Source organism: Crocodylus siamensis, chromosome 3, assembly GCF_052110815.1.
Source record: "Crocodylus siamensis isolate JL-2025a chromosome 3, ASM5211081v1, whole genome shotgun sequence".
Classification (NCBI taxonomy): domain Eukaryota; kingdom Metazoa; phylum Chordata; order Crocodylia; family Crocodylidae; genus Crocodylus; species Crocodylus siamensis.
The window spans coordinates 98,240,413-98,262,822 of NC_143397.1; the positions used below are offsets into that span (position 1 = coordinate 98,240,413).

The 22,410-nt window shown below is 42.4% G+C and overlaps 1 protein-coding gene across 1 annotated transcript in view; it reads right to left on the reverse strand.

The window, feature by feature from the left end:
• Positions 1–10,908: 10,908 nt before the first annotated feature.
• MUSK (muscle associated receptor tyrosine kinase) overlaps positions 10,909–22,410 on the reverse strand; it is an 84,452-nt gene continuing 72,950 nt past the window's right edge. Inside the window, exons 16-17 of the mRNA XM_090038833.1 lie at positions 19,706–19,854; positions 10,909–14,704 (exon numbers count right to left, since the gene is read on the reverse strand). Of these exons, the coding sequence (XP_089894959.1) occupies positions 14,028–14,704; positions 19,706–19,854 (826 nt within the window). The 3' untranslated portion in view covers positions 10,909–14,027. The remainder of the gene's footprint in view (positions 14,705–19,705; positions 19,855–22,410) is intronic.

The window sequence follows — 22,410 nt, forward strand, 5'->3', positions numbered from 1 at the left end:
TGGGTGGCTTATGTTTTCAGGGCCTTTGGGAATAAGTTGCAATGAGAAAAATAAAAAAAGCTCCAACATCTGTCAGGACAGAGAGAATTGTAGGCAATAAGTGTAAGAACAGAGGAATTGCTTACTTAAAAAATAATGGAGAAAAGTAAAGCAAAGTAAGAATCAGAGATTATGTGAAAGTTTACAAGGGGAGCTTTCTTAACTGACCATTTAAAAAATAGTGTCACCCTCAGCTAGAAGGCTACAACTGGTTAATGGCATATAGCAATGCTAAGATCAGGGATAAAGGGTAATAATAATAACTACAACTGGGTGGGAATTTAAATAAGCAGCATGTAAATAACCAAGGTCACATTTGGCCAGAACCCAAGCCCAAAATCTATAATCTTAGGAAGTGCCATATGGCCTTTAAAAACAAAACAAAACAACAGCAACAACAAAATGGTGATGTTGGATCTACATCTCATCTGACACATGTTGCCATCAGTAGGTCTGTATCCCCTGATGCCATATGGAAGAGTTATTCCACTACAGCTATAGAGGGAAGTTTTTCATGTGTTGAAACATTCCTTGCAACAGGCTGACTTCTAAGAAGTCCCCCATCCAGACATCGCACAGACTGGATTTTGCTTTGCCTGAGGAGAGGCAAGTCTAGCCTAAGATGGCATCACTGAAATGTACTTATTGTGTGTTTACATAACTTTAGCGAGCATACAAGTTCGCTATGGACTGCATCCAACTCCCAGATGAGGTCAATAGGAATCTTTCCATTGACTTGAATAGAGCTAGATCTGACACTGCTTTTCTAGTTATTATTATGGATAGTTTTAAATGATGAGTACCATAGTTCTTTTTCTGTGCTAGTCTAGCTCATTAAAGCAAGCTGAGTGGGGCTGGGGAATCTGGATGTGCAGTTCTAAGAGGCTGCACTTACTTTGTAGGCATTTCATTTCCATTCAGATATTGATGGGCAGCTCCGAAGCGTCTCCAGGCCAAATGTTAACCTTTTGTACTTGAGCTGGGTTAAGTTGAGTAGACAATTACTTCAGTGCTCAGTTAAGTATTTACACCTGTTGGGTGCACAGAAATAATAGTCAGCACTTCATAAAAACCACCAAGATGGGCTTAAACATGAGCTTGTACTTGCCACATCCAAAATAAATGTACAGCCATGTTTATTATAGCTAACCAGTGTGTCATGCACAGTACTATCCCTTTTTCCATTAATAATGTTAGGCAATTAAATGGATGTGGTAGGTCTAGTGAAATTCCCAGTATGCTACGGTGCATGTTTTATGCCTCGCTTGGGACCAACAGAGGTGGGGAAATGGCTTTTAAATAAAGTTGTGCTTGGCCAAACACATTTGGATAGTTTAACACAACCATTAACCCATCAACATGTCTGAATCACCGTAACCTAATACCAGGGATAAATTTATGTGAAAACGCATCTTTTTTTACTCATTTTGGAACCATCTTAATCATGTTCCAATAAATTGGAATGCTCCTGTAGATAGGCATCCTAGAGATAAGACTTACCCTGTATCGCTTCTCATTGTATGTTTTCTCTCTTTTTGTTAAGAAAGCTTCCCATCACTCAAGGAATACCTGTTAAGTCTTTAAAAGCTTTCTAAAAATGAAATTAATGCTGATGAAAGTTGCTGGCTTGTAGCCCATATAACAGGCACACTGTGAGGACCAACAGCTTCCTCTTCCCACCATGCCTTAATCATATATTCAGACAGTCACTGGTAGGTCCAGGATGAAGGTGATTTTTCAGTTGTTGGCCCCTCCATAGGAATGTCCAACAGAGGTGCCATGTGATGTGTGTTTGCTAGGACAGGAATGAGACCACCAGCTCCCCATGAAAGCTAGCTCTAGAACTGTCAGTTGGTAATAACTCTGAATTTCTACTAGCCCAGGCTTTCTCTCAAGCATAATGAAGAATTTCGTCCATGAAAAATGCTCATTATTCTTTGCCACTAACACATTCTATGCAAGTGTTGAGCAAGGTGCCATAGACTTGGACTCCAAGCAATATGGCTTTCACTCGGATCTTGTTTCAGATATGTGCTTTTAAAGAGGATTAAGGGGTATGAGTTTTGTGTGCAACAGGGAGCTACAGAGGCTGACATTACCTGTTGTTATTTCAGCCACTCACTGGATGCCAGCACTTACAAATGTACTATAGCTGAAAAAAGGGGGAAAAAATCCCTTATGTTCATCAGTCAATAAAAGTGTGCGTGTGACTCAAGGGAAGACATTCCAAGAGACCGCTTCAGGGTCTTTGGACCTCTGTCTTGCCAAAAATGAGTATTTGGAGTTAGCCAAATTTGTTTGGATCCCAGTACAAACTTGTAGCTCGGAGATCTCTAATTACAAGTTGGGAAGCTGCCAAGGAAGGTCATCCACAGGCCATACTTGTATAACTTTAGTAATAGCATGCAGCAATTTATAAAGCTATGTTAACTGATCAAAAGTGCCCTGCCTCATCTCAGTTGTAATAAAACAAAAGTGTCCTGCATCACCTCACTAGTAATAAAATTTAACCTTTCTTAAACATTGGTGTCATAAAAATATTGCAGTCAACATTTAGAACAGTCTTTCCAAAGGCTCTTGGTATTGACCTGCTGATTCACTTGCTCCTACATGAATTGAAGAATTTACCAATGACAATGGAATCAGATCAAAGCAAATGTACTTTTTAATGTAATTTTACTGTTTATGCACATGTACCTTTATATGAGGAAGAGATGTCAGGTTAATCATAAATTACCGCTCTGCTTCTCTCTTCCCAGAAAATGTAGAATTTAGTAGGTAGGAATGGATAATAGCTTGATATGCCAAAATGCAGTCACTCCAGGGTACCAGCAGAACATCTGCTGTCCATTGGGTATCACAGGTTTATTGGAAATTGCTTGTCAGGGTTTAGTGTAGATGTTGGAGTGCATGTTCATTCTTGGTCGTGGTTCTACTGAGTGCTTTGGGGATTACCTGCTTTCCTTGCTTGGAAGCGGAGCTGCCTTCCTATCCAAACAGCCATCTGTGGATGAATTATGTTCTGTGGAAACAAGCCTGCTCAGGGGAGCATAGAAAGCTAGTTCTTTAGATAGATGGTTGCAGTATTTGGAACTGGAGAATTTGTATTTATCCACACAATTTTTGAAGCCAGCCTCTTTCTCCCAGGGGTTAACAACTGACATGCAGTGACCAAATGGAAGAAGTGCTTGGTGAGAAATACTGTATTTCGCCTTTGTTCCTACATGGATGTTTTAGAATCATTCATGAAACATAGGCTGGAGGGGAACTCACGAGGTCATCTAGTCCAGCCCCTTGGCAGAATCATCCCAGATTAAACCATCTCAGCCCAGTGTCTATCTAACGTGCTCTCAAACTTCCAGGGATGGAGATTCTATAGTTTCTCTAGGGAGCTTGTTCTAGTACTTGACCATCCTCATAGTTGGAATATGTCTCCTAATCTCCAACCTAAATTTCCCCTGTGAAGCTTCAGTCCATTGTTCCTTGTTCTGTCCCCCACAGCCACAGAGAAAAGCCCATCTCCATTCTTTCCATAATTGCCCTTCGGGTATTTGAAGACTGTTATCAAATCACCCCTCAGTCTTCTCTTCTCCAAACTAAATTATCCTAGCTCTTACAGGCTTTCCTTTATAAATCTTGCCTCCAAGTCCCTAGTTATTTATATTGTTCTATGCTGGACTCTTTCCAAATTATCTACATCCATCTTGAAGTGTGGAGCCCACAACTGGACACAGTACTCCAGGTGAGGCCTCACCGATGCTGAATAATGGAAGAATTACTTCCCTTGATTTGCAAGTCACATTCCTGCTAATACCACCCAGTATGCTGGTGGCTTTTTGTTGTTGGCTCATATTCAGTTTATCATCTGTAGCTACAGATCTTTCTGTACTGCAGCCTAGCCAGCCATTCCCCAGTTTGTATTTGTGATCTTTATAAAGCAACATTTTTTTCACACTTATGCCCTGATCCAGCAAAACACTGCAACACACACTTAACATCAAGCATGTAAGTAGATTTATTAAATCAATAGGACTATTTTGTACTTGAATATACATCCTTTAACTTTTACAGGGTCAGAGGTTAGGAATGTAAATGTTCATCTTAGTTTTTTAGAATTAAAAAAAATGTGCATTTACCTCTGGAGCTGTGAGTCTCAGCCAGGGTATAATGCCACTTATAGATTCATAGACGCTAGGTCTGGAAGAGACCTCGGAAGATCATTGAGTCCAGCCCCCTACCCCAGGGGCAGGAAGTCAGCAGGGGTCCTAGGATCAGGTCATAGGATCCCAGCAAGATAAATATCCAAATGTCTCTTGAAAGCATTCAAGGTGCTTGAACCACCTCCGGTGGCAGTCTATTCCTAACCTTGGGGGCTCGGACAGTAAGGAAGTTCTTCCTTATGTCCAGCCTGAAACAGTCATGGAGGAATTTGTGACCATTCAACTTTGTCATCCCTTGGGGTGCTCTGGTGAACAGGCATTTCCCCAGATCCTGATGAGCACCCCTGATAAACTTAAAGGTGGCCACCAGATCACCCCTGAGCCTGCGTTTTTCCAGGCTGAAGAGTCCCAGGAGTCTCAGTCTCTCATCATAAAGTGTCATGCACCCCTGGGTACAGTTTTAAAAAGTGGAAGAAAAAGATACCATAGCATCTAGAGCAGTGCCCCTTCGTGACTATATTTTTAAAAAGTTTTATACTTTGTAAAATCATAGGAGAAAGAAGGATTCCTTAGTAACCTTTGCTGTTGACTTTCACCAGGAAGATGCGTCACTTAGGTCATCTAGTATAGTCTCTTGCTGATGTAAGACTATTGCCTTCAATATACTATGATGCCAAACTGAAAATCAGCCCAGTTTTGCTTGAAATGAAGCCTAAATTCAGCCCAAAGGATTGCAGACCTTGTAATAAACCTGGGCTGAGTAAGTAATGACACCCAAAAGCAGGCATCTCTGCATTGCTTAAGGTTTTTGTTCTGAACATTTTGTATGGTTCATACCAGGAGAGATTTCCAAATGGGGAGGAGCCATACAAACCTGGTGAGAGCTGTAACTTTATTAAACAATATGCTTGGTAACAGTGCTGACATCCAAATTCCAGCCTTATGACCCATAGTGCTCTATGAACTGAGTTGAAACCTCTGCCTAGGCTGTAGTCTTTTAGAGACTGCTTTTTTGTTTGGCATGTACAGTGTCTAACCTAGTGGGTCTGCAGCTTGGGGAAAATATACATCAATATAAATAATAAAAATTAAGCACCATAGGACTGTAAGTAGATCAGAGCACTGGCTCCTTTAAGAGGAGGATGTAAGTGTGGCATTTTAGCCATGCAGGAAACATCACGTTCCTCAAATGAAGAACTTCTGGTTCCCCACTGTTCTTCCCGCACAGAGATCCTCTGTCGTCCTCCTGATTCTCAGCAAGGTGTTGGAAGCTTCACAGTCTTCACTGTAACTAAAGCCTCCCTGTTCTCTAGTATCAGTGCCTGTGAAGTTAATATGGCTTTAAATAAGAAGATAAATTTAGCCCTGAATGAGCTCACCCTTCCAGTGAGTGAATGACCTTCTTTCATTCATTCAGTGCATCTCCTTTCAGCAGTCCCACTCTTCCTCAAAGTTGTTTGTTTACATAAAAGTTTTCCTGCCTATACAAACTCATGAGCTATAGCATCTCATTTACATAAGAGTCCGGGGGGACAGCAAATAAGCATATAAATATCCTTCCAGGCTTGCACATGCTGGTTCAGTGTATAGAGTGCAGCCATCCTGGACGCTAAATAGAAGCATTGGCCTATAAAGTTCATTAGATTTGCACCAAATCTGTAGAAAGGCAAGCAGTGTTCAAATATTTGCTTAGATTATGATTATTATTATTATTATTATGATGATGATGATGATGATGAAATGACGATGGTGTTAGTGATGTCAGAATTCTTAGAAAATTCTGGCTGTCGGCTGCTGATATAACGTTTGCTTAGTTTAGCCTTAAATATGGGTTGGAAATGTGAAGCAAAGTATCGGAAACATAAATGGATCTTAATATAAAATGCAATCTCTATTCCAGGCAGCAGCCTCAGTACACTGTGTACAGGAAAAGTCCTGCAGACAGTTATTACCAAAGGTGGTGTTTGCTATTTAATAAGTCAGTTTCAGGGAAGCCCTGTGTAGTAAATACTACAGGAATGTATATAAAAACTTTATTTAAAAGTTTTTGGCAGTAAGTTCCAGAGAAAAATTCCCCTTTGCTGTTGGAAATTTTGGAGGAAAGCCAGAAGCTCTGCAGCTGTAAGAAATGTTTGTAAATTAACCATTGGTTTTTATGTTAATGAGAAGAGGATCCTGGAACTGGCCTTTCAGAATCCTTGAAGCCCTCTGATTTCCAACCGTCTGTCACTAGAAAACCAGATTTCCTTGGACTTCACAGACTTGAGCTGTCAAGTGTAATGGAGCAATAAGAAGCCTAAATTTCTCTGGGCTGAAGACCTGATTCCAATTTGTAAATAAAATTGGGGAAAAAAAGTCTTAAATAATAATTGGAAGGAACAGGATGAAGATTTTCAAAGACACAAAGCATAGAGGACCCTCAGAAGCCTCATTGCCTTAACAGGCAAGGTCCTTTGGGTAGACGTAATACCTTTTATTAGACCAGCTAAATAGTTGGAAAAAAGGTTTTTGCAAGCTTTTGGGCACAAGCACCCTTCTTCAGGCATTGGGAGATTTGGGTCCCAAACTGCTCAGCCTCCCAATGCGTAAAGAAGGGTGCTTGTGCCCAAAAGCTTGCAAAGAACAAATTTTCCTACTATTTAGTTTTTTGGGGGGCTAAATGTGGTATCTTTTATTAGACCTTGTCTGCCTATGTCCTTAGACCAACATAGCTACAGCTAACAACCCTGCAACAAGGGGCCTTAACAGGCAGCCCAGGCAGGGCTAAATGCCTAGTTGGCCAACCCTAACTGAGGCTCTGCCTGGTAGTCCCACCCTACCTGATAAACCAGCTGGCCACCCGATTGGCGGCTGGGGATAGCAGCATCCCCATTTAAGTCTACGTGTGGCCAGCTGGCTAGAGGTCAGCCAACACTTCTGCCTGAAAATCTGTTTTGGTGACCATGTATTCTTTGTTTTCTGACCCTTGCTTCTGCTCTTTTGTATTGTAGCTTTTTGGAAATTCCCCTTGGATTTGGTAACTTGGTGTCTGACTTCTGAACCCTGACCCAGACTGTCACTTGGACTCTGCTGCTGGATTTCCCCTTTGGATCTCATAACTTGGGATCTAGCTCCTGCCCTTCCCCAGTGGCTTTACCCCAGGCGAGACTGCATATGATATGCTCCTTACACTCTGGGTGCAAGGCAGGCTTCCTTTTGTCTTTTCTCCTACATAAACACAGAAAAGCAATATCCCCCGCCCCCCACCGGCCCAGTGCAACAAATCCACTTAAACACCGAAATGAGCCTGGTTTTACTGAAGGCAGGAAGCAAACACTTTTATCATCTTCTGGCAACTCATCCCTAGGACCTCAACTCCTATTAATACCATCGAGTTAATGGTAGAAAAATAAGTAGATGTACACCTTGCTGGGGAGTCTTTCCTGCCATGGCAGGGAGTCGGACTAGATGATCTACTCGGGTCCCTTCCGACCCTAGAAACTATGAAGTATACCTAAATTTTCAAAATGCTATTCAGGGCTGAGGATCTAACTACCTTTGTTCATTTGAACATTCCTTACTATTCCTTTAGGTTTATGTAGAGAGGTGTTAGCCTGAAGTCAGACAGAAGGTAGGGCAGGGTAGCACCTTAGGGACAGCATGTAAGACATCTCCTTTTTCAGAGATTTTAGGTGCAAGAATGAGAGTTTCTTTTATAGTGAACTTGAATTTGCCTTTAAAGCAAGAAAGAAGGTAGTCCAGTTCTTTGTTCATGGTACATGTACTACAAGTAGGTACAGGAGTCAAACCAAAGCAGGAAAATATTTCTGTGACTTAGCTTGCATTTTCAAAAGTTAATTCAACTTGGCTGGGCTCACTTTCCTTGAACATTCAGATTTTTATTGACATAAATCTCCACAGATGGTGAGATCCACCCTTCTATAGAAGGTCAATGAACCTTTAAAATTTAATTTCCATCCTAAAACATAGGGATTGTTCATCTTGTGCATCTGTGGCCCTTCACAAAGGGTTGTGATTCTCATAATTGGGACATCTCAGGGTTGCACACATCCATATGGCATTTGCAGAAGCTAATTTTAAGTGCCCCAGAAAGATTGCTGCGCCCAAACAGTTTGTGTTTCATGTCAAGTACTGAGGGAGAGACATACCTCCTGTCTTACCTGATTAATAATATCTAAGAAATAGAGTTTTACTCAAGGACAAAATGATTTTTAAAATTCAGTTGCACAGAATGAGAATGGATGTGTGCAAGCAACAGTTGCCTGCATATGGATGTCTGTGTCCGTCCCCGTCCCCGTCCCCCCCGCCCCCCAAAAAAAAAAAAAAGAAGCAAAGATGTCTTGGATAAACTCTCTATTGCAAATTTATTTGTTCAGCTTCATTTTATACAGAGCAGATTCACTTTAACTTTTATGCCATAGATTTACTCCTGATTATACACTAAAGCAAGTGAGATCAGCATTCGGACCCAAGACGTTTCTAGGAATCTTGGGTAAGAGGAAACCCTCTTCCTTATGTAGAGGAGGCTCCCTTTTCACTGTTTTTTCTAGGATACAGTGGCATTAGTATAAAGGTGAATCAATCCCTGGCTATTTTAGTAGCCTCCCATCTTAGCTTTGTTTCACCTTGCAGTAGTAAGCACTTGATAGTCATCAGTCATTCTTGACTAGCTCGGAGCACTTCAGTTCTGATTTATACCTCACTTTGCTAGCATGGCTGTTGCTAGCGTAAGTCTGGGAGGGCACAATTTGTTTGTCTGGTCCTTTAAACCATTCCACTTGTTCAGAAAAAACTTGGTTTGTTCCTACAAAACTTAGTTGAAATACCCTTTTTGCTGCCAGTAAAATACAGAAAAAGAACCATATTTAATAGACAGTAGTACAATTGGTCCTTGCTAACTAGTTCCAGCTTGAGCACCCTAACATAGGTTAGTAACCTACAGCTCACAGGTCAGATCCAGCTTGTTGGGTCCTAGTGGAGGAATTGGCAGCACAGGTGCCCCAGAGGTGTCCCCGGGGTCCTTTTTGCCTACCATTCACATCAGTGATGTCCCAACAGGTTCCTTTTGCCCACCATTCATCCTGTCACATTCTTGTGCCACACTCCACAGTATTGATATCCCAACCCTATTTTCCTGCCAGATTTGTTCTTCAGCAGGGCTGTTGGTCAGGGGAATCTGCCATGTAGTAGGCACCGGCTACAGGAGATGGGCGCCCTGCAACAGCAAGAGTGCAGGGTCAGCAGCAGAGGGTTGGTAGACCACAAAGACATCTGGGTCACAAGCAGTGGCCGGCCCCCTGACCTTCAGCTGCAGCATACTATAGTAAAACCAACATGAAAACTAAAGTTGTGATAAAACTGATGTTCAGCTGTGAAATGGAGTCTGTTTTGACAACTTACTGAGTTTCCAAATCATAAAATTGAAGGGGAATTTTTTTTAATTGCTTGGGATTGTTCTTGACTTCTCAAGATCCACCTTTTTATTGTGTAAAATACTACACACAAGCATTACAGAGGCAGTGCTATTGTGCAAAACTTGCTGTGAAATGTATATCATGTCTTGGGCTTTCCTTCAGAACCATCATTCACAAAATGCATAGGAGATAAATTCAAGAGATCATAAATCCAAAACAAAACAGGTATATGGTCTATGCAAAAGTGTTTGATTTAGGAGTGACCAATAAGATTTAGACCAGGGTACATGTATGGGGTTCTTCCTTTTGGCCAAGATAACTTTCTGTTGCAGACAGTAAACTATTAGAAATTGAAGCCAAGCATGTAAAATACACTTTATTACATCTCTTTAAAAAGATTTATGAAAATATGAATGAGAGGATTTCTCCACCCCTTGTTGTGCCGAGACGGTCACCTCATACCATATGTGCTTAGTAGTAAAATTTCATATATACTATGAGTGCTCTAGAGAGGACTCCTGACACGGGGATGCTTTTGGCAAACATGATGATGCAAAACTACCCCTACTGATTTAGGCCTTGATCCAGTGCCCAGTTAAATCAATTGAAGACTCCCTTGGACTCAAAAGGGCTTTGGAAGAGCGCCTTAGAAAATTCTATCATGATACTTTGCTCTCTTCTGTGAAAACACTTCAATCCAAGCAGTTTTATCTTCAGTGTGTTTTAAGCAGAGCCCTACCATCTATCCAAAACAAAAATGTTGTAGTAAACTGGAGAACATACACTGACAGAGCACAACTCTCACATGAAGGGAAAACCCTCTGCCAGAAGGCAAATTCTGTACAGCAGGTGGAAAAATATACAACAGGAGGAAGCCCTCAGAGCAAAATTCACCCAAGTGCAGAGACAGGTGCAAGGTCTGTGCCCTGCTTAAAACTTTCAAAAGGAGGCATCATTTAGGTGATGCCTAGGGCCTGTATAGGGTTGAATTTCACCCATGAAGAATGAACGTGAGATGTTTTACTATGAACAGCTTGCTTTTTCCCCATGCGAGAGGGTTAAACCATTCTATGCAGCATTTAAATGAAGGGGCACTAACTACAGTACATTTATGGTTCACTCTTACATTGCAAAGCTGGAATGCTGGACAAGGAAAACCAAGTTCTCCTCTCGTACACCCTTGGGCACATTCCCTTTGACCTTTATGAAGCTGAAACACTGTCACCGAGAGGAGGACTTGGCCAGGAAAGTGCAATGAACAGGGCTGTCATTCCAACTTGGTAGTTTTTTTCTCCTGATGAGAGGTGGGGAAAGGGTACAGCATGTGGCATTATAGGTTTTTTAACTCTAGAGGCTACAAGTAAGATCAGGAAAGCATCAAGAAAATTGTATTAGTATCTCAGAACATCTTGATCAGGTGATGGGGGAAAGAGTAAAACGGATCAGCTGAAGTCAACATGAGCATCTCAGAGAGAAAATGAATGTTAAATCCCTCAAGCTTTAAATGTATTTATGCTGTTTAGAGTAGTTCTACATAGCACAGGCTCTCCAGAAATCTACTCTTGATACCTTTGGAGAAGGGAGATTCTTAGATTACGCTTACTTATAGAAGCATTTGCAATGGAGGTAGGACAGAAGCTGCTGCCTGACATACAAAGTCTGAAACTTTGGAAAGAAAAAGTCTGAACACTAGGAAAGAAAAAGAAAAACAAAAAAGGATGGGCAGGTGGTGGGGAGGGGGAGATAATGCTAAAGGAGACTATTTTCCTAAAAGAAAATATATCAATGTGAGTTCATAAAGGAGAATGTATTTTCTCATAGAATTTGTGGCTGTAAAAATAACGGGTTGATCTAGTAAGGAATAGTGAAAATAACTGATAATAAATCTAACTGCTGTATTTTTACCCTTGATTTTTGTGCAAACCACTGCAGACTAGAATAGACGAGCCTGACCCATGGACCAGAACTGAATTTGTTTGTTACTACAGAATTAACTTGAAACCCCTGCTCTGGAACTTCCCATGAGGAGTGATATTCACCACTATCTGGAAGACGCATGATTTTGTGAATTTAAATTGGGATTAATGTAGTGTAACATATAGATCCCTTTGTCCCCCAACATGTTTAATGAAGGAGGTTAAGATCAGTATTCTCATTTTACAGAGGCAAGAATAAAAGATACCACAAAAAACAGGGAAGTAGCTTGATTTTTGTGCCTGAGGTCACCAAGTAGATTAGTGGCCAAGAGAACCCTAAATCTCCTCAATCTTAATTTAGGGCTTTTTTGTTTAATTGCTCTTGCTGTGGTCAGTGTTAATCTTGCCACTGCCTTCAGATGGGACCATGCTTGGCCAAAGCTGTAAGACTCTCACAAAATGCGTTGTTATCACTCTAGCTTTTGAGCCAAATCTTCCAAAACCCTCTGATTAATACCTGAAAAATATAATCACTGTTGTTCTGAATCAGACAATAAAAGCAATTCAGGAAATGGGGTTAAAACTTAGCTCTGCCCTTTCTCTGCCTGCAAAACTCTCATTGACCTCCAACAGGAGGTTGCAAGAAACTCAAAATGAAGTTATAATTAAAAGGCTAACAAGAATTACACAACCTGGCATCCACTGCCAAAAATTGTAACAGTATAAAGGTATTTCAGGGCTGCTTCTGCACACAAGAAATGTATGTGTGTTGAAGCTAATCACGACTTTGAACCGTGACTTTAAAATATGGAGAGAATGTGCTTTTTTGTGTAAATTCTCAGACAAACTGAATATTTCATAAGGGCTTAACTGGATTACAGGGTGACTAATAAATTCCCACCCAGAGTTCTCTCCAGTGCAATTATTATCTTCTCTAAGCTACCACCCGGATTGCCCTTGTGAGACATAATGACGAAACAAGCTGGACATTTGTCTACAATTCTTCTCTTTACAATGTGATGCCAGTCTGCTGAGACGTTGTTTTGTCTCTTCAATCAATTATATATGTGAGGTGAAATTGAAAGGGCCAAAATACCAAACTCCTTATTGAGGGCTGGAGTGTGCTTATAAGGATCAGCTCTGCATTGGGGGCTACAGAGAACTACCCCCCTACAGAAATCACAAGGAGGGATTCCATCGTGGAGAAGCAATGGTCCCTGCAAAGGAATCCAGCATCCTGGATGAGTACTTCTGCTGCTGTATTCAATCAGGGAAGTCGATGTACTCCCTCCTGTGTGCCTGGCCTACTTCCCCAGCCCATGGATAGGGCCAGGGCCTCTACTCCTATGTGATATCTTTTCACCCAGGATACATAAAAGGGGGAGAAATCCAGGGATTAGAATAAGTCAGGGATGGATGGGCAGAAGTTAATTTCCTCCCTCACTCTGCCTCATGCATCCTTGCAGACCTGTGAAGAAGAAAGTCAATCTGCTCCTCACTTCCTATTAAGCTGTACTGAGCAAAATCCCATTGTTTTAATTGAGTGTTGTGGTTGTTCAGCACCTATGCAAATCAAGATAGTTATTCATAAGCCTAACTTCCTGCCTCTTAGGTTGAAAATGTTTGCCTATGTGCATTATGAGAATTTACTTTCTTCTGTAGAATCATGTATTAGCCACTGATAGGCTAATGGTGTAACCGTGTACGGATATTACCTCTGTGAATGGGCAGGAGGGAAATATGATGGGGAGAAAGAAATGGGATAAAGCACAAGAAATATCTTTTAAAAGGAAATGAATATGACCAAAGACAACTTAAAGGAAACCATTAAAAAAGGAGATTTAAGAAAAAAATCTGAAAGCAGACAGTGAAGGCAAAATGGGCTAAAAGCCAAGTACTGCAAAAAGAAATGAAAAGGAAGGCAAAGAGAGACTAAAAGAAAGGGAAGCTGAGGTCAGCAGAAAGTCTTGCTTTCCTTGGTGCTGTTCCTCAGGAATTATGAATAGTAACTATTAAACAAATTTGCAGTAACAAAACCAAGATGCCCTCTAACCCAAGGGAGTCCGAGCCTTATAACTGCAGATTAGTTTAGAAGATAAATCCTGTTTATGAAGGCGACATTTGATTTTGCCCTTTGATGCACAAACAATCTGTTTCTGTTCTTAAGAAAACGATCCTCTCTTAATGCAAGCAAAACTCCCAAATGTCCCATTTGGCAGAGACATGCTCTTCCCCTTCCCCTTTTCAGCTTAGCGGATTGAAGCTTTGGAGTCCTGTTTGGCAGTCCTCACTCAGGTAAAACTCCCCATGAATTCAACTGCAGCTTGGGAGTGGTGACTGAGTTATCACAATAGGCCTGGACAGTTCTGTTAGCTATTTCTGCTGTTTCCCTGACCTAGCCAGGCCTAACTTTACTGTTTACCCTGAAGGTTGCTTGATCTGAATCACCAGGAACAGAGCAGGGAATAGGGGTGAAATGTTACACTGCTGTACACGGCTCACACATGAAGAGCAGCCACCGCCCTCTCATATATACGCTCCAAAATGCGATGGATGCTGGCAAAACTGGGTCTGTCAGAAGGCAGCTTACTCCAGCAAAGGCGCATGAGGTTGTAGAGCTCCAAAGGGCAGTTGTCAGGACACGAGAGGACGTTGCCATCTCTCACATAGTAGATCACCTCCTCGTGAGCCATACCATAGTATGGCTGCATGCCATAGGAAAAAATCTCCCATAGGACCACACCATAGGCCCACACATCAGACTCAGTTGTATAGCGGTTATAGAATATGGATTCTGGCGGCATCCAGCGTATAGGAATAGCATCATTTTCATTGGCTTTGTAATAGTCTGCTGAATACATATTTCTTGAGAGACCAAAGTCAGCAATTTTTACCACCATGTTCTCTCCCACCAAACAATTCCTGGTGGCTAAATCCCTGTGGACAAACTTGCGCTCTGAGAGGTAAGCCATGCCAGCTGCCACCTGTTTGGCAATGCAGAGTTGGTCAGTGCAGCACAGAGCAAGTGGATTAGACAGCCGGACTCTGGTGTCAAGGTTACCGGGTGTCAGGCTGCAGAGATTGCGAGGTGAGCGGTCACGCAGGTACTCATTGAGATCCCCATAGGCCATGTATTCAAACAGCAGGCACATTGGTTTCCCAACAGCACACACCCCTGGAAATAAGAAAATGTACCAAATAAGTCCTGCGGGTTTTGTTAAGTCCCACTTATCAAGAGACTCCAAAATGTACTGACTCTTATTGACTCCTTTGTACCTTTGAAAATCTTCCCCTAAAGTTGTAAAACTGAACTCCCTGGAGAGAATAAAATCTTAGGTAGTATGGTTGGTTGGTTTGCTCTGATACCACAGAACAACAGATTTGGATGGTGGATATTTATTTAAGCGCCAAATTCTGGTTAAACTGGTACTAATGGGAGTTTTGCCATTGACTTAAATGCTTCCCAGAGTTGATCAGAGGGGTCGTGCTTTCAATGAACAATCTTTAACATTTTGTTCTCAGTTTTGCCTATTCAAAATGTTGTGACCCAATTTTTCAAATGCCAATTTGTGTCAGCACAAATATTGGAGGGTTTTGCATGCAAGCTATGCGAGTTTGTACACATTAGCTACTTCAGATTTGTGCACAAAGATAATTTCTGCACACACACACAAGAGTCAGGAAGGGGAAGGAGGCATAATTATAGGGGGGAAAACCTGTGTGTGTTTGAAAACAGCAAGCAAAACCGAAAGTGTTGTTCGATAGCTCAAATTAGGGTCACTGAGAATTACAGATATTTGAAAATGCCTTCAGGGAATCAAAATGGTGGATGGGGGTGCAGGGAAAAAGCAGGAGTCATCAGAAAAGATAGATCTGCAGCACAAACAAAAATATTAAAAAAGCTAGAACTAATCCTGGAAATGGATCCATACTGGTGGAGCCTTGCATATACACAGAGCTTCAGTGACTTACATGGGGTGTTAGATGGCCACTTGCACAGAACTTGTCAAAGGATTGGAGTCTAAATTCACCAGATAGGTGCATGTGCCTTATATTCCTTAACATTATTAGCATTATTTTTTGGAATTCTTTACCATCTAGGAGCCCCAGTCATAGGTCAGGGCCCCACTCTACTACACAGTGTACAAATTCTAAATAAAGAGAGAGTTTGTACCCCAGACAATCTAACACTGAGACTTCTCCATGTGAGTGTCTGTCTTCTAATTCTAATGCCAATTTTCTCATTCTAGTTTTCCACTAAGACTTCTCTGTAATTTCCCCCTAAAATCTCTTTATAATATTTTTGCCACATTGAGGTTCAAACTATCAATTTCTAACCTTTGAACATGAAGATGAATAGTTATTTAACCTGGGGAAGATTTCCAAAACAGCTGTTGTTCCTAATGGCAGCGATTGGGTGTCCTGAATTCTTTTGAAAGTCAGGATGCAAATTCTTTCTTTCTTTGCAAAATTCAGCAACTGCAAATTCTTCAGTTAACACATTTCCAAACCATATTATTCACTTGGTTTTACCAAATGCATGGCAATATTAAACTAATGTTAAAGGTGAACATGGAGGCAAGAATGTTGCTCTTGTTCTAATGTTTGACAATGACCCACCAAAAACAATGGAATTGTTCAGACTGTACAGCATTTGCATTCAGACTGTACACAATTTGCCTTATTATGATTATCATTGAACAGTCTGTTATCTTGCTTATTGTGAAATATGAAATTCTTGCCTGTGACCTAACACTTGACTCTTTGAGAAAGAACAGACAAAATTTCCCAATGTAATACATCTGGATCTGGCAAGCAGTATATGTGAAAGGTTTATAGGCCAAATCATATTCAACAGCGTGGCCATTTCTCAACACCCCCTCAACACATAATGGTTTAATTCCTGCATCTTTGGCTTTTCCTAATTTATTCAACATGTTAGCAGCAAACAACAAGTTGATTCCAGTTTAGTGCACGTTTCCTGTTTCTCCTTTCTTTTGCTACAGTAACTGCTTGTTTTGTTCTTGTGAAACTGGAGTGCTTACAGAATTCCTGCACTACAGAAAACTTCCTTGATATCCTGTTGAAATAAGCAAAGGGTACAGGCAGATGTAACAACTGTAGGGCTATGAAAGTATACCAATACAAGCTGTTATACGTAACCATGGGTGAATCCAGAGGGGGTGCAGTGGCATGGATGCACCCCTCACACCTTTCAATCAATGCTGTGGGAGTAGTCAGGGCCTCTTTTTTTAAATCCCCAAAGGCAGTAAGGATTCCCTCCTCCCCCCACCCCTCTGTCCCCATCCATGGCATGTCCCATCCCCTCCCACTCCCCCCCTCCCCTGCCCACTGCTGCTGCTGTCCCTGTTGGGATGGTGAAGTGCCACAACTGCTCCTGCTTTGCTCCAGCCATGCTCAGCTGAATACAACAGTAGTGGTAGGCAGGTCCCCTCTCCCTGCTCAGTCCACCCCTTCCCACCCCACCAGGTATTCCCTGCCAGCCCAGGAGGAGATATGGGGGAAGGAAACTTGCCTCCTGCTGCTTCTGCTGTCAACCCCAGCCAATTCACCCCAGGTGAAGCAGGACAGGAGAACCTCCCCTCTGTCCCTTGCCTCCAAACAGCCAGGGACAATGGCAGTGGCAGGTGGGGAAGGAGGGGAAGGGAAGAGAAGGGACTTGTTGCTAAGCATAGAAGGGAAGGGAGTGGAGACCAAGAACAAGGAGGGGAGATCCTTATCTGACTGGGCACTTTAAGAAGTCCTCCACTGCTGCTTCCAATGCAGGATATGCCGGAAAGGTGGGAGTAGGGGGTGCAGCCACCCCTGCAGTGCTGGTGGCTGCTCCCACACCCCTTTTTACAAAATCCTGGATTCACCCACGGATGGGATTATTATGTCTCCATGATTCTGTAGCAAAACAAGTATATTGTAATGGATACCAGCCGCAGCTCCTCCTGCTCTTATAAACGGCTAAAAAAGTGTGTTTGCCCATATCAAAACATTTTATTGCTTGATGATGAAGGTCACAGCTATCTACAGCAGGTTCATGTGATGATGCCTATTAATGGACCAGATAAGCCCCCCTACTGGGCCCCCCTCAGGCCCCAGGGGAGGCACACCCAGGCCAAGAGTCAGCGAGGATCTAGTCAGGGTACTTCTGGAGGGACTGGACGTATTTAAATCAGCTGATCCGGATGATCTCCACCCTCGAGTACTGAGGGAATTAGCTGAGGTCATTGTGGGACCCCTGGCATGGCTTTATGAGCACTCGTGGTGCTCTGGTGTGGTGCCAGAGGACTGGAAGAGGGCCAACATGGTTCTCATCTTCAAAAAAGGGAGGAAGGAGGACCCAGGGAGCTATAGGCCAGTTAGTCTTTCTTCGATCCTGGGTAAGCTTTTTGAGAGAATTATTCTGGCGCATGTCCACGAGGGGCCAGCAGGGGAGATTATGCTTAGGGGCAACCAACACGGGTTCATTAGTGGCAGGTCCTGTCAGACCAACCTGGTGGCCTTCTACGACCAGGTCACCAAATCCTGAGATGCAGGGGTAGCAGTGGATGTAGTCTTTCTGGACTTTCGGAAGGCCTTTGACACTGTCTCTCACCCTGTTCTCAACAAGAAACTGGGGAACTGCGGTGTCAACACCCACACAGTCAATGTGTCACCAACTGGCTGGAGGGTCACACCCAGAGAGTGGAGGTGGATGGGTCATTTTCAACCTGGAGGGATGTGGGCAGTGGGGTCCTGCAGGGCTCGGTCCTCAGGCTTACATTTTTCAACATCTTCATCAGCGACTTGGACGAGGGGGTAAAAAGCACCCTGTTCAAATCTGCTGATGATGCTAAGATGTGGGGGGAAGTGGGCATGCCAGAAGGGAGGAATAGGCTACAATCAGACCTAGACAGGTTACAGGGGTAGGCGGATGAGAACAGGATGGGATTCAACTCCGACAAGTGCAAGGTGATGCACCTGGGGAGGAACAACCAGCACCATACCTACAGGCTGGGGAACTCCCTTCTCCTCAGTGCAGAGGCAGAAAAGGGCCTTGGAGTCATCATTGACTCCAAGATGAACATGGGCCGGCAGTGTGGGGATGCAGTCAGGAAGGCCAACCGTACCTTGTCATGCATCCACAGATGCATCTCGAGCAGGTCCAAGGAGGTGATCCTCCCCCTCTATGCGGCACTGGTCAGGCCGCAGCTGGAGTATTGTGTCCAGTTCTGGGCGCCGCACTTCAAGAGGGATGTGGACAGCATGGAGAGGGTCCAGAGGAGGGCCACTCATATGATCAGGGGACAACAGGGCAGGCCATACGAGGACAGGCTATGGGACCTGAACCTGTTCAGCCTCCAAAAGAGAAGGCTGAGGGGGGTCTAGTGGCCTGTTACAAACTAGTCAGAGGGGACCAGCAGGCATTGGTAGAGTCCCTGTTTCCCCAAGCACTACCAGAAGTGACTAGAAATAACGGTCGCAAGAGGGTACCCTGGCAGAGGGTAAATTCAGATTGGACATCAGGAGGCGCTACTTCACTGTCAGGGCGGCTAGGATCTGGAACCAACTTCCAAGCAAAGTGGTGCTAGCTCCTACCCTGGAGGCTACATGAACACCTTGCCAGGATCATTTGACCCCAGTACTCTTTCCTGCCATGGCAGGGGTTCAGACTTGATGATCTGCTCAGGTCCCTTCTGACCCTACCAACTATGAAACTATGAAATGGTCTCTACGATATGTAGATGATAAAGCTTTATATACTAAAACTTGTTTGTTGGTAGATTTCTTCATGGCATAAAAGTAACAGAGACAGTTTGTGGTCTCAAGATTTGTCCCTATTTTTTGTACCTACAACTCTAGCTAGTTTATTTGTGCCCATAGATGGAACTAGGAACCTACATCTTTCAGAAGCATGCAGAGAAATGCATTTCTGCAGCCAAGTGGTGATGCAAGTTCCTCAGTAGGATTTAGATATTTTGTATTTCCTTAATTGTAAATAAAATTGCATTAAAGTTAAATTTTCAAATATGTGCCAATTAGGGCAAAATGGCAGGGGCTTGAAAAAGCAAATTTCAGTTTCCTAGAGTGACCCTACATGCATTATATTTTCTGAAGTGTAGCAGATAGCAAATGGTTTCCTTAAAAGACCAGAACCCAAAAGCTTCACATTATGCTTTCATACCTAAAAGTTTGACAATATTTGGATTATCAAATTCTGCCATGAGAGCTGCCTCTCTCTGGAAATCAGCCTGCATGTCTGCTGATGCTTCTTCCTTCAGCATTTTCACTGCCACCATAGTGAATGGCTCATAAGGAAGCAATCCAGGAGCCCTAAGGAGAGAGAGAAAGCATATGATCACAAGGGAGAAATAATGCCCAAACTTCATCTTCAGTTACTGCTGAAAACAGGGATGTGAGGTTTTTCAAAGCTCTAATGTGCATTGGAATGGAAATGCAGTGTTGTTGGACAGTTTGAAGAAGGGACAAGGACTGAAGGAACATGAAGAGAAGAATATCTGCATTTCACCTTTAGAGAGAGTTCATCTGAGGATATGGATATGTGAACGAGTTACCCTGTGATAAAGGAGGGCAAGGCTTTACCATATGTTACAGTTACTTTGTGATAACTGCCTATGTGCATGCTTTTGCCCAGCAGTAAATGAAAGCTATCCATAATGTACCCCTCTTTCATTGAGGCCTAAGCTACAGCAAGTTAGATTCCATTGCTACAGGGTAAGATGTACACATGGGTAGTTACTACAGAGCCCGTGATGCGCTGTAAAATACCACCTCCCTTTACTTCACAATAGCTTGTCCATGTGCCCATGCCCTAAATCAAAATAAGTAGGGCTCTGTGTGGATAACTGATTTTTTGGACAGAGGCTTGAACTGAAAAATTGGTACCAAATAAAATATCCCATTCCATGAACCATTTAATATAATTTGTAGGTCTATTTTAACCTTTTTGACAACAACAATAAAAAAGTTCAGTATCAAAAATGTTGAAATCAAATATTTCAACATTTTCAAAGCTTCTTCCCACCTTTTTGGTGGTCCAGAAAAACAAACAAACTAGTATTTTAGTTGCCCCAAGATTGTATCTTACAGTGCACAAGCTATTCAGGCATTTCTGGGTAAGATATATCTGCATTTTGTGCAGCTCTGGGTAAGATATATCTGCATTTTCTACAAGAAGGATGGCACTATGGTGACTCTTAGTATGCCTGTTTGTCCTTATGAAGAAGATTATAGTCCCCCATCCAGTGACTCTTGCACCCTGCACTAGCTCTAGAAGGTGGATGTCTTTGAGGGAACACCAGTGTTTCAGGTCCACCCAAGAACAGATTTTGTACCATGTTGTATACCCACTGGTAAATACAGCATGAGTTGGGAAGTCATCATACCTTGGTTCTCTTCCTACTTCTTCCACTGACCTCTTTAAGACTTAGGGAAAGCCAATATCTTGTCAGAGAAGATAAGCCAAAGCTAAAGCTTCTTGGGGACAGGCTACCACTCACTGTGTTTGTGTATTTAGCATGTCTTCAAAAAAGAGGCTGCTTTCTTATTTGGAGCCTCTAGAGATTATTGTGATATAAACATTTTCTTTTTCAGATTTACAGGGCATTCTGTACTCAAGACTTGTAATTAAAGACACTGGCTCCCAAGCTTGCCAGAGGTTTTGAGATGGTAATTTCCAAAGCTCAGGAACTTTCTACTCTTTAAACAGTTGAGGTATATCATGAATTTTATTAGCCACAATATTTCATACCCAGGGAGACATGGAAGGCAGGTGCTCAGCATGAAAATATTATGTCTAGACGTAGCCTGCTAATGTCTATAGAAGGTGGCACCTCTTTGGGATTCGTGTTACTTCCCTGGATTTACTGATCACCCATTACTTAAACGTCACCTTACTTTACTGTCCAATAGCATTGGACAGGTTCTAATTTCCAAAGCAAACTTTCAGTTTCCTTGTCATCTACTCCAGACATATGGCTTTGCAACAGATGTACTTGGACATGGTAAATGTCAGATCATTGTCAAATGTCAGAGAATGGCATAATGCCCGTCTAAAAGGAAATCTCGCAGGACAGCAATATCACAGCTGAAAAGATTGCCCATTGAGTTCCAGCACCCAGGAGCAATAACACTGATTCAACTTTCATTTGCATGAATGTTGCAAATGAAGGGGCGGGGGGTGCTCCTCTGCTGTGTATGGAAGCTTCTACTCTATCAAGAGGGAGAATACCCTTTTCACGTGCTGTCCAATATCACATATTTTGGTGCTTGAGAGTAAATGATCTGTATCATTCTTTCTATTAATAAGCAAAGTATGAAAAAGATAAGGGGTCTCATCTCTTCTGATTGGTATTGGGGGTTCATTACACCCCATTAGTAGCTTACATGAGTTTATATGGTAGAAAAATAAAAGGTTGGCACAGATTTCACATTTTGTTTATTGCAAGGCCAGCAATAAACCATGTGTCATCTGATCTCTGAGAGTAAGTGGGACATAAGCAGTATCCTTGGTGCTTTGTTCACAGGGGACTTTTACTCTGTGTAAATTGTCTCAATGATCTCAGACCAGCTGTTAATAGACAAGTAGTCATATGGCAGAAAACTGCCAGTTTGGACATAATTGGTGTCTTTATTAGCCCACTTTGTACAGATACAGAGACCAACCTCTTTAATTTCAATGAATGATCTTTCCAGACTGAAATAAAGACACGGGTGTGGGACAGTACTAGAAGGCTACTTATTCTGAAGTTAACAGAGGATTTCAAGCTTCCAGGTCTCAAAACTGAGGGCCTCCTGCCCAGCTGGCCATTACCTCCTGGAACAAGGTTATACCAACAGTTATTTTCACCAGTATGTCTCTTTAATGCT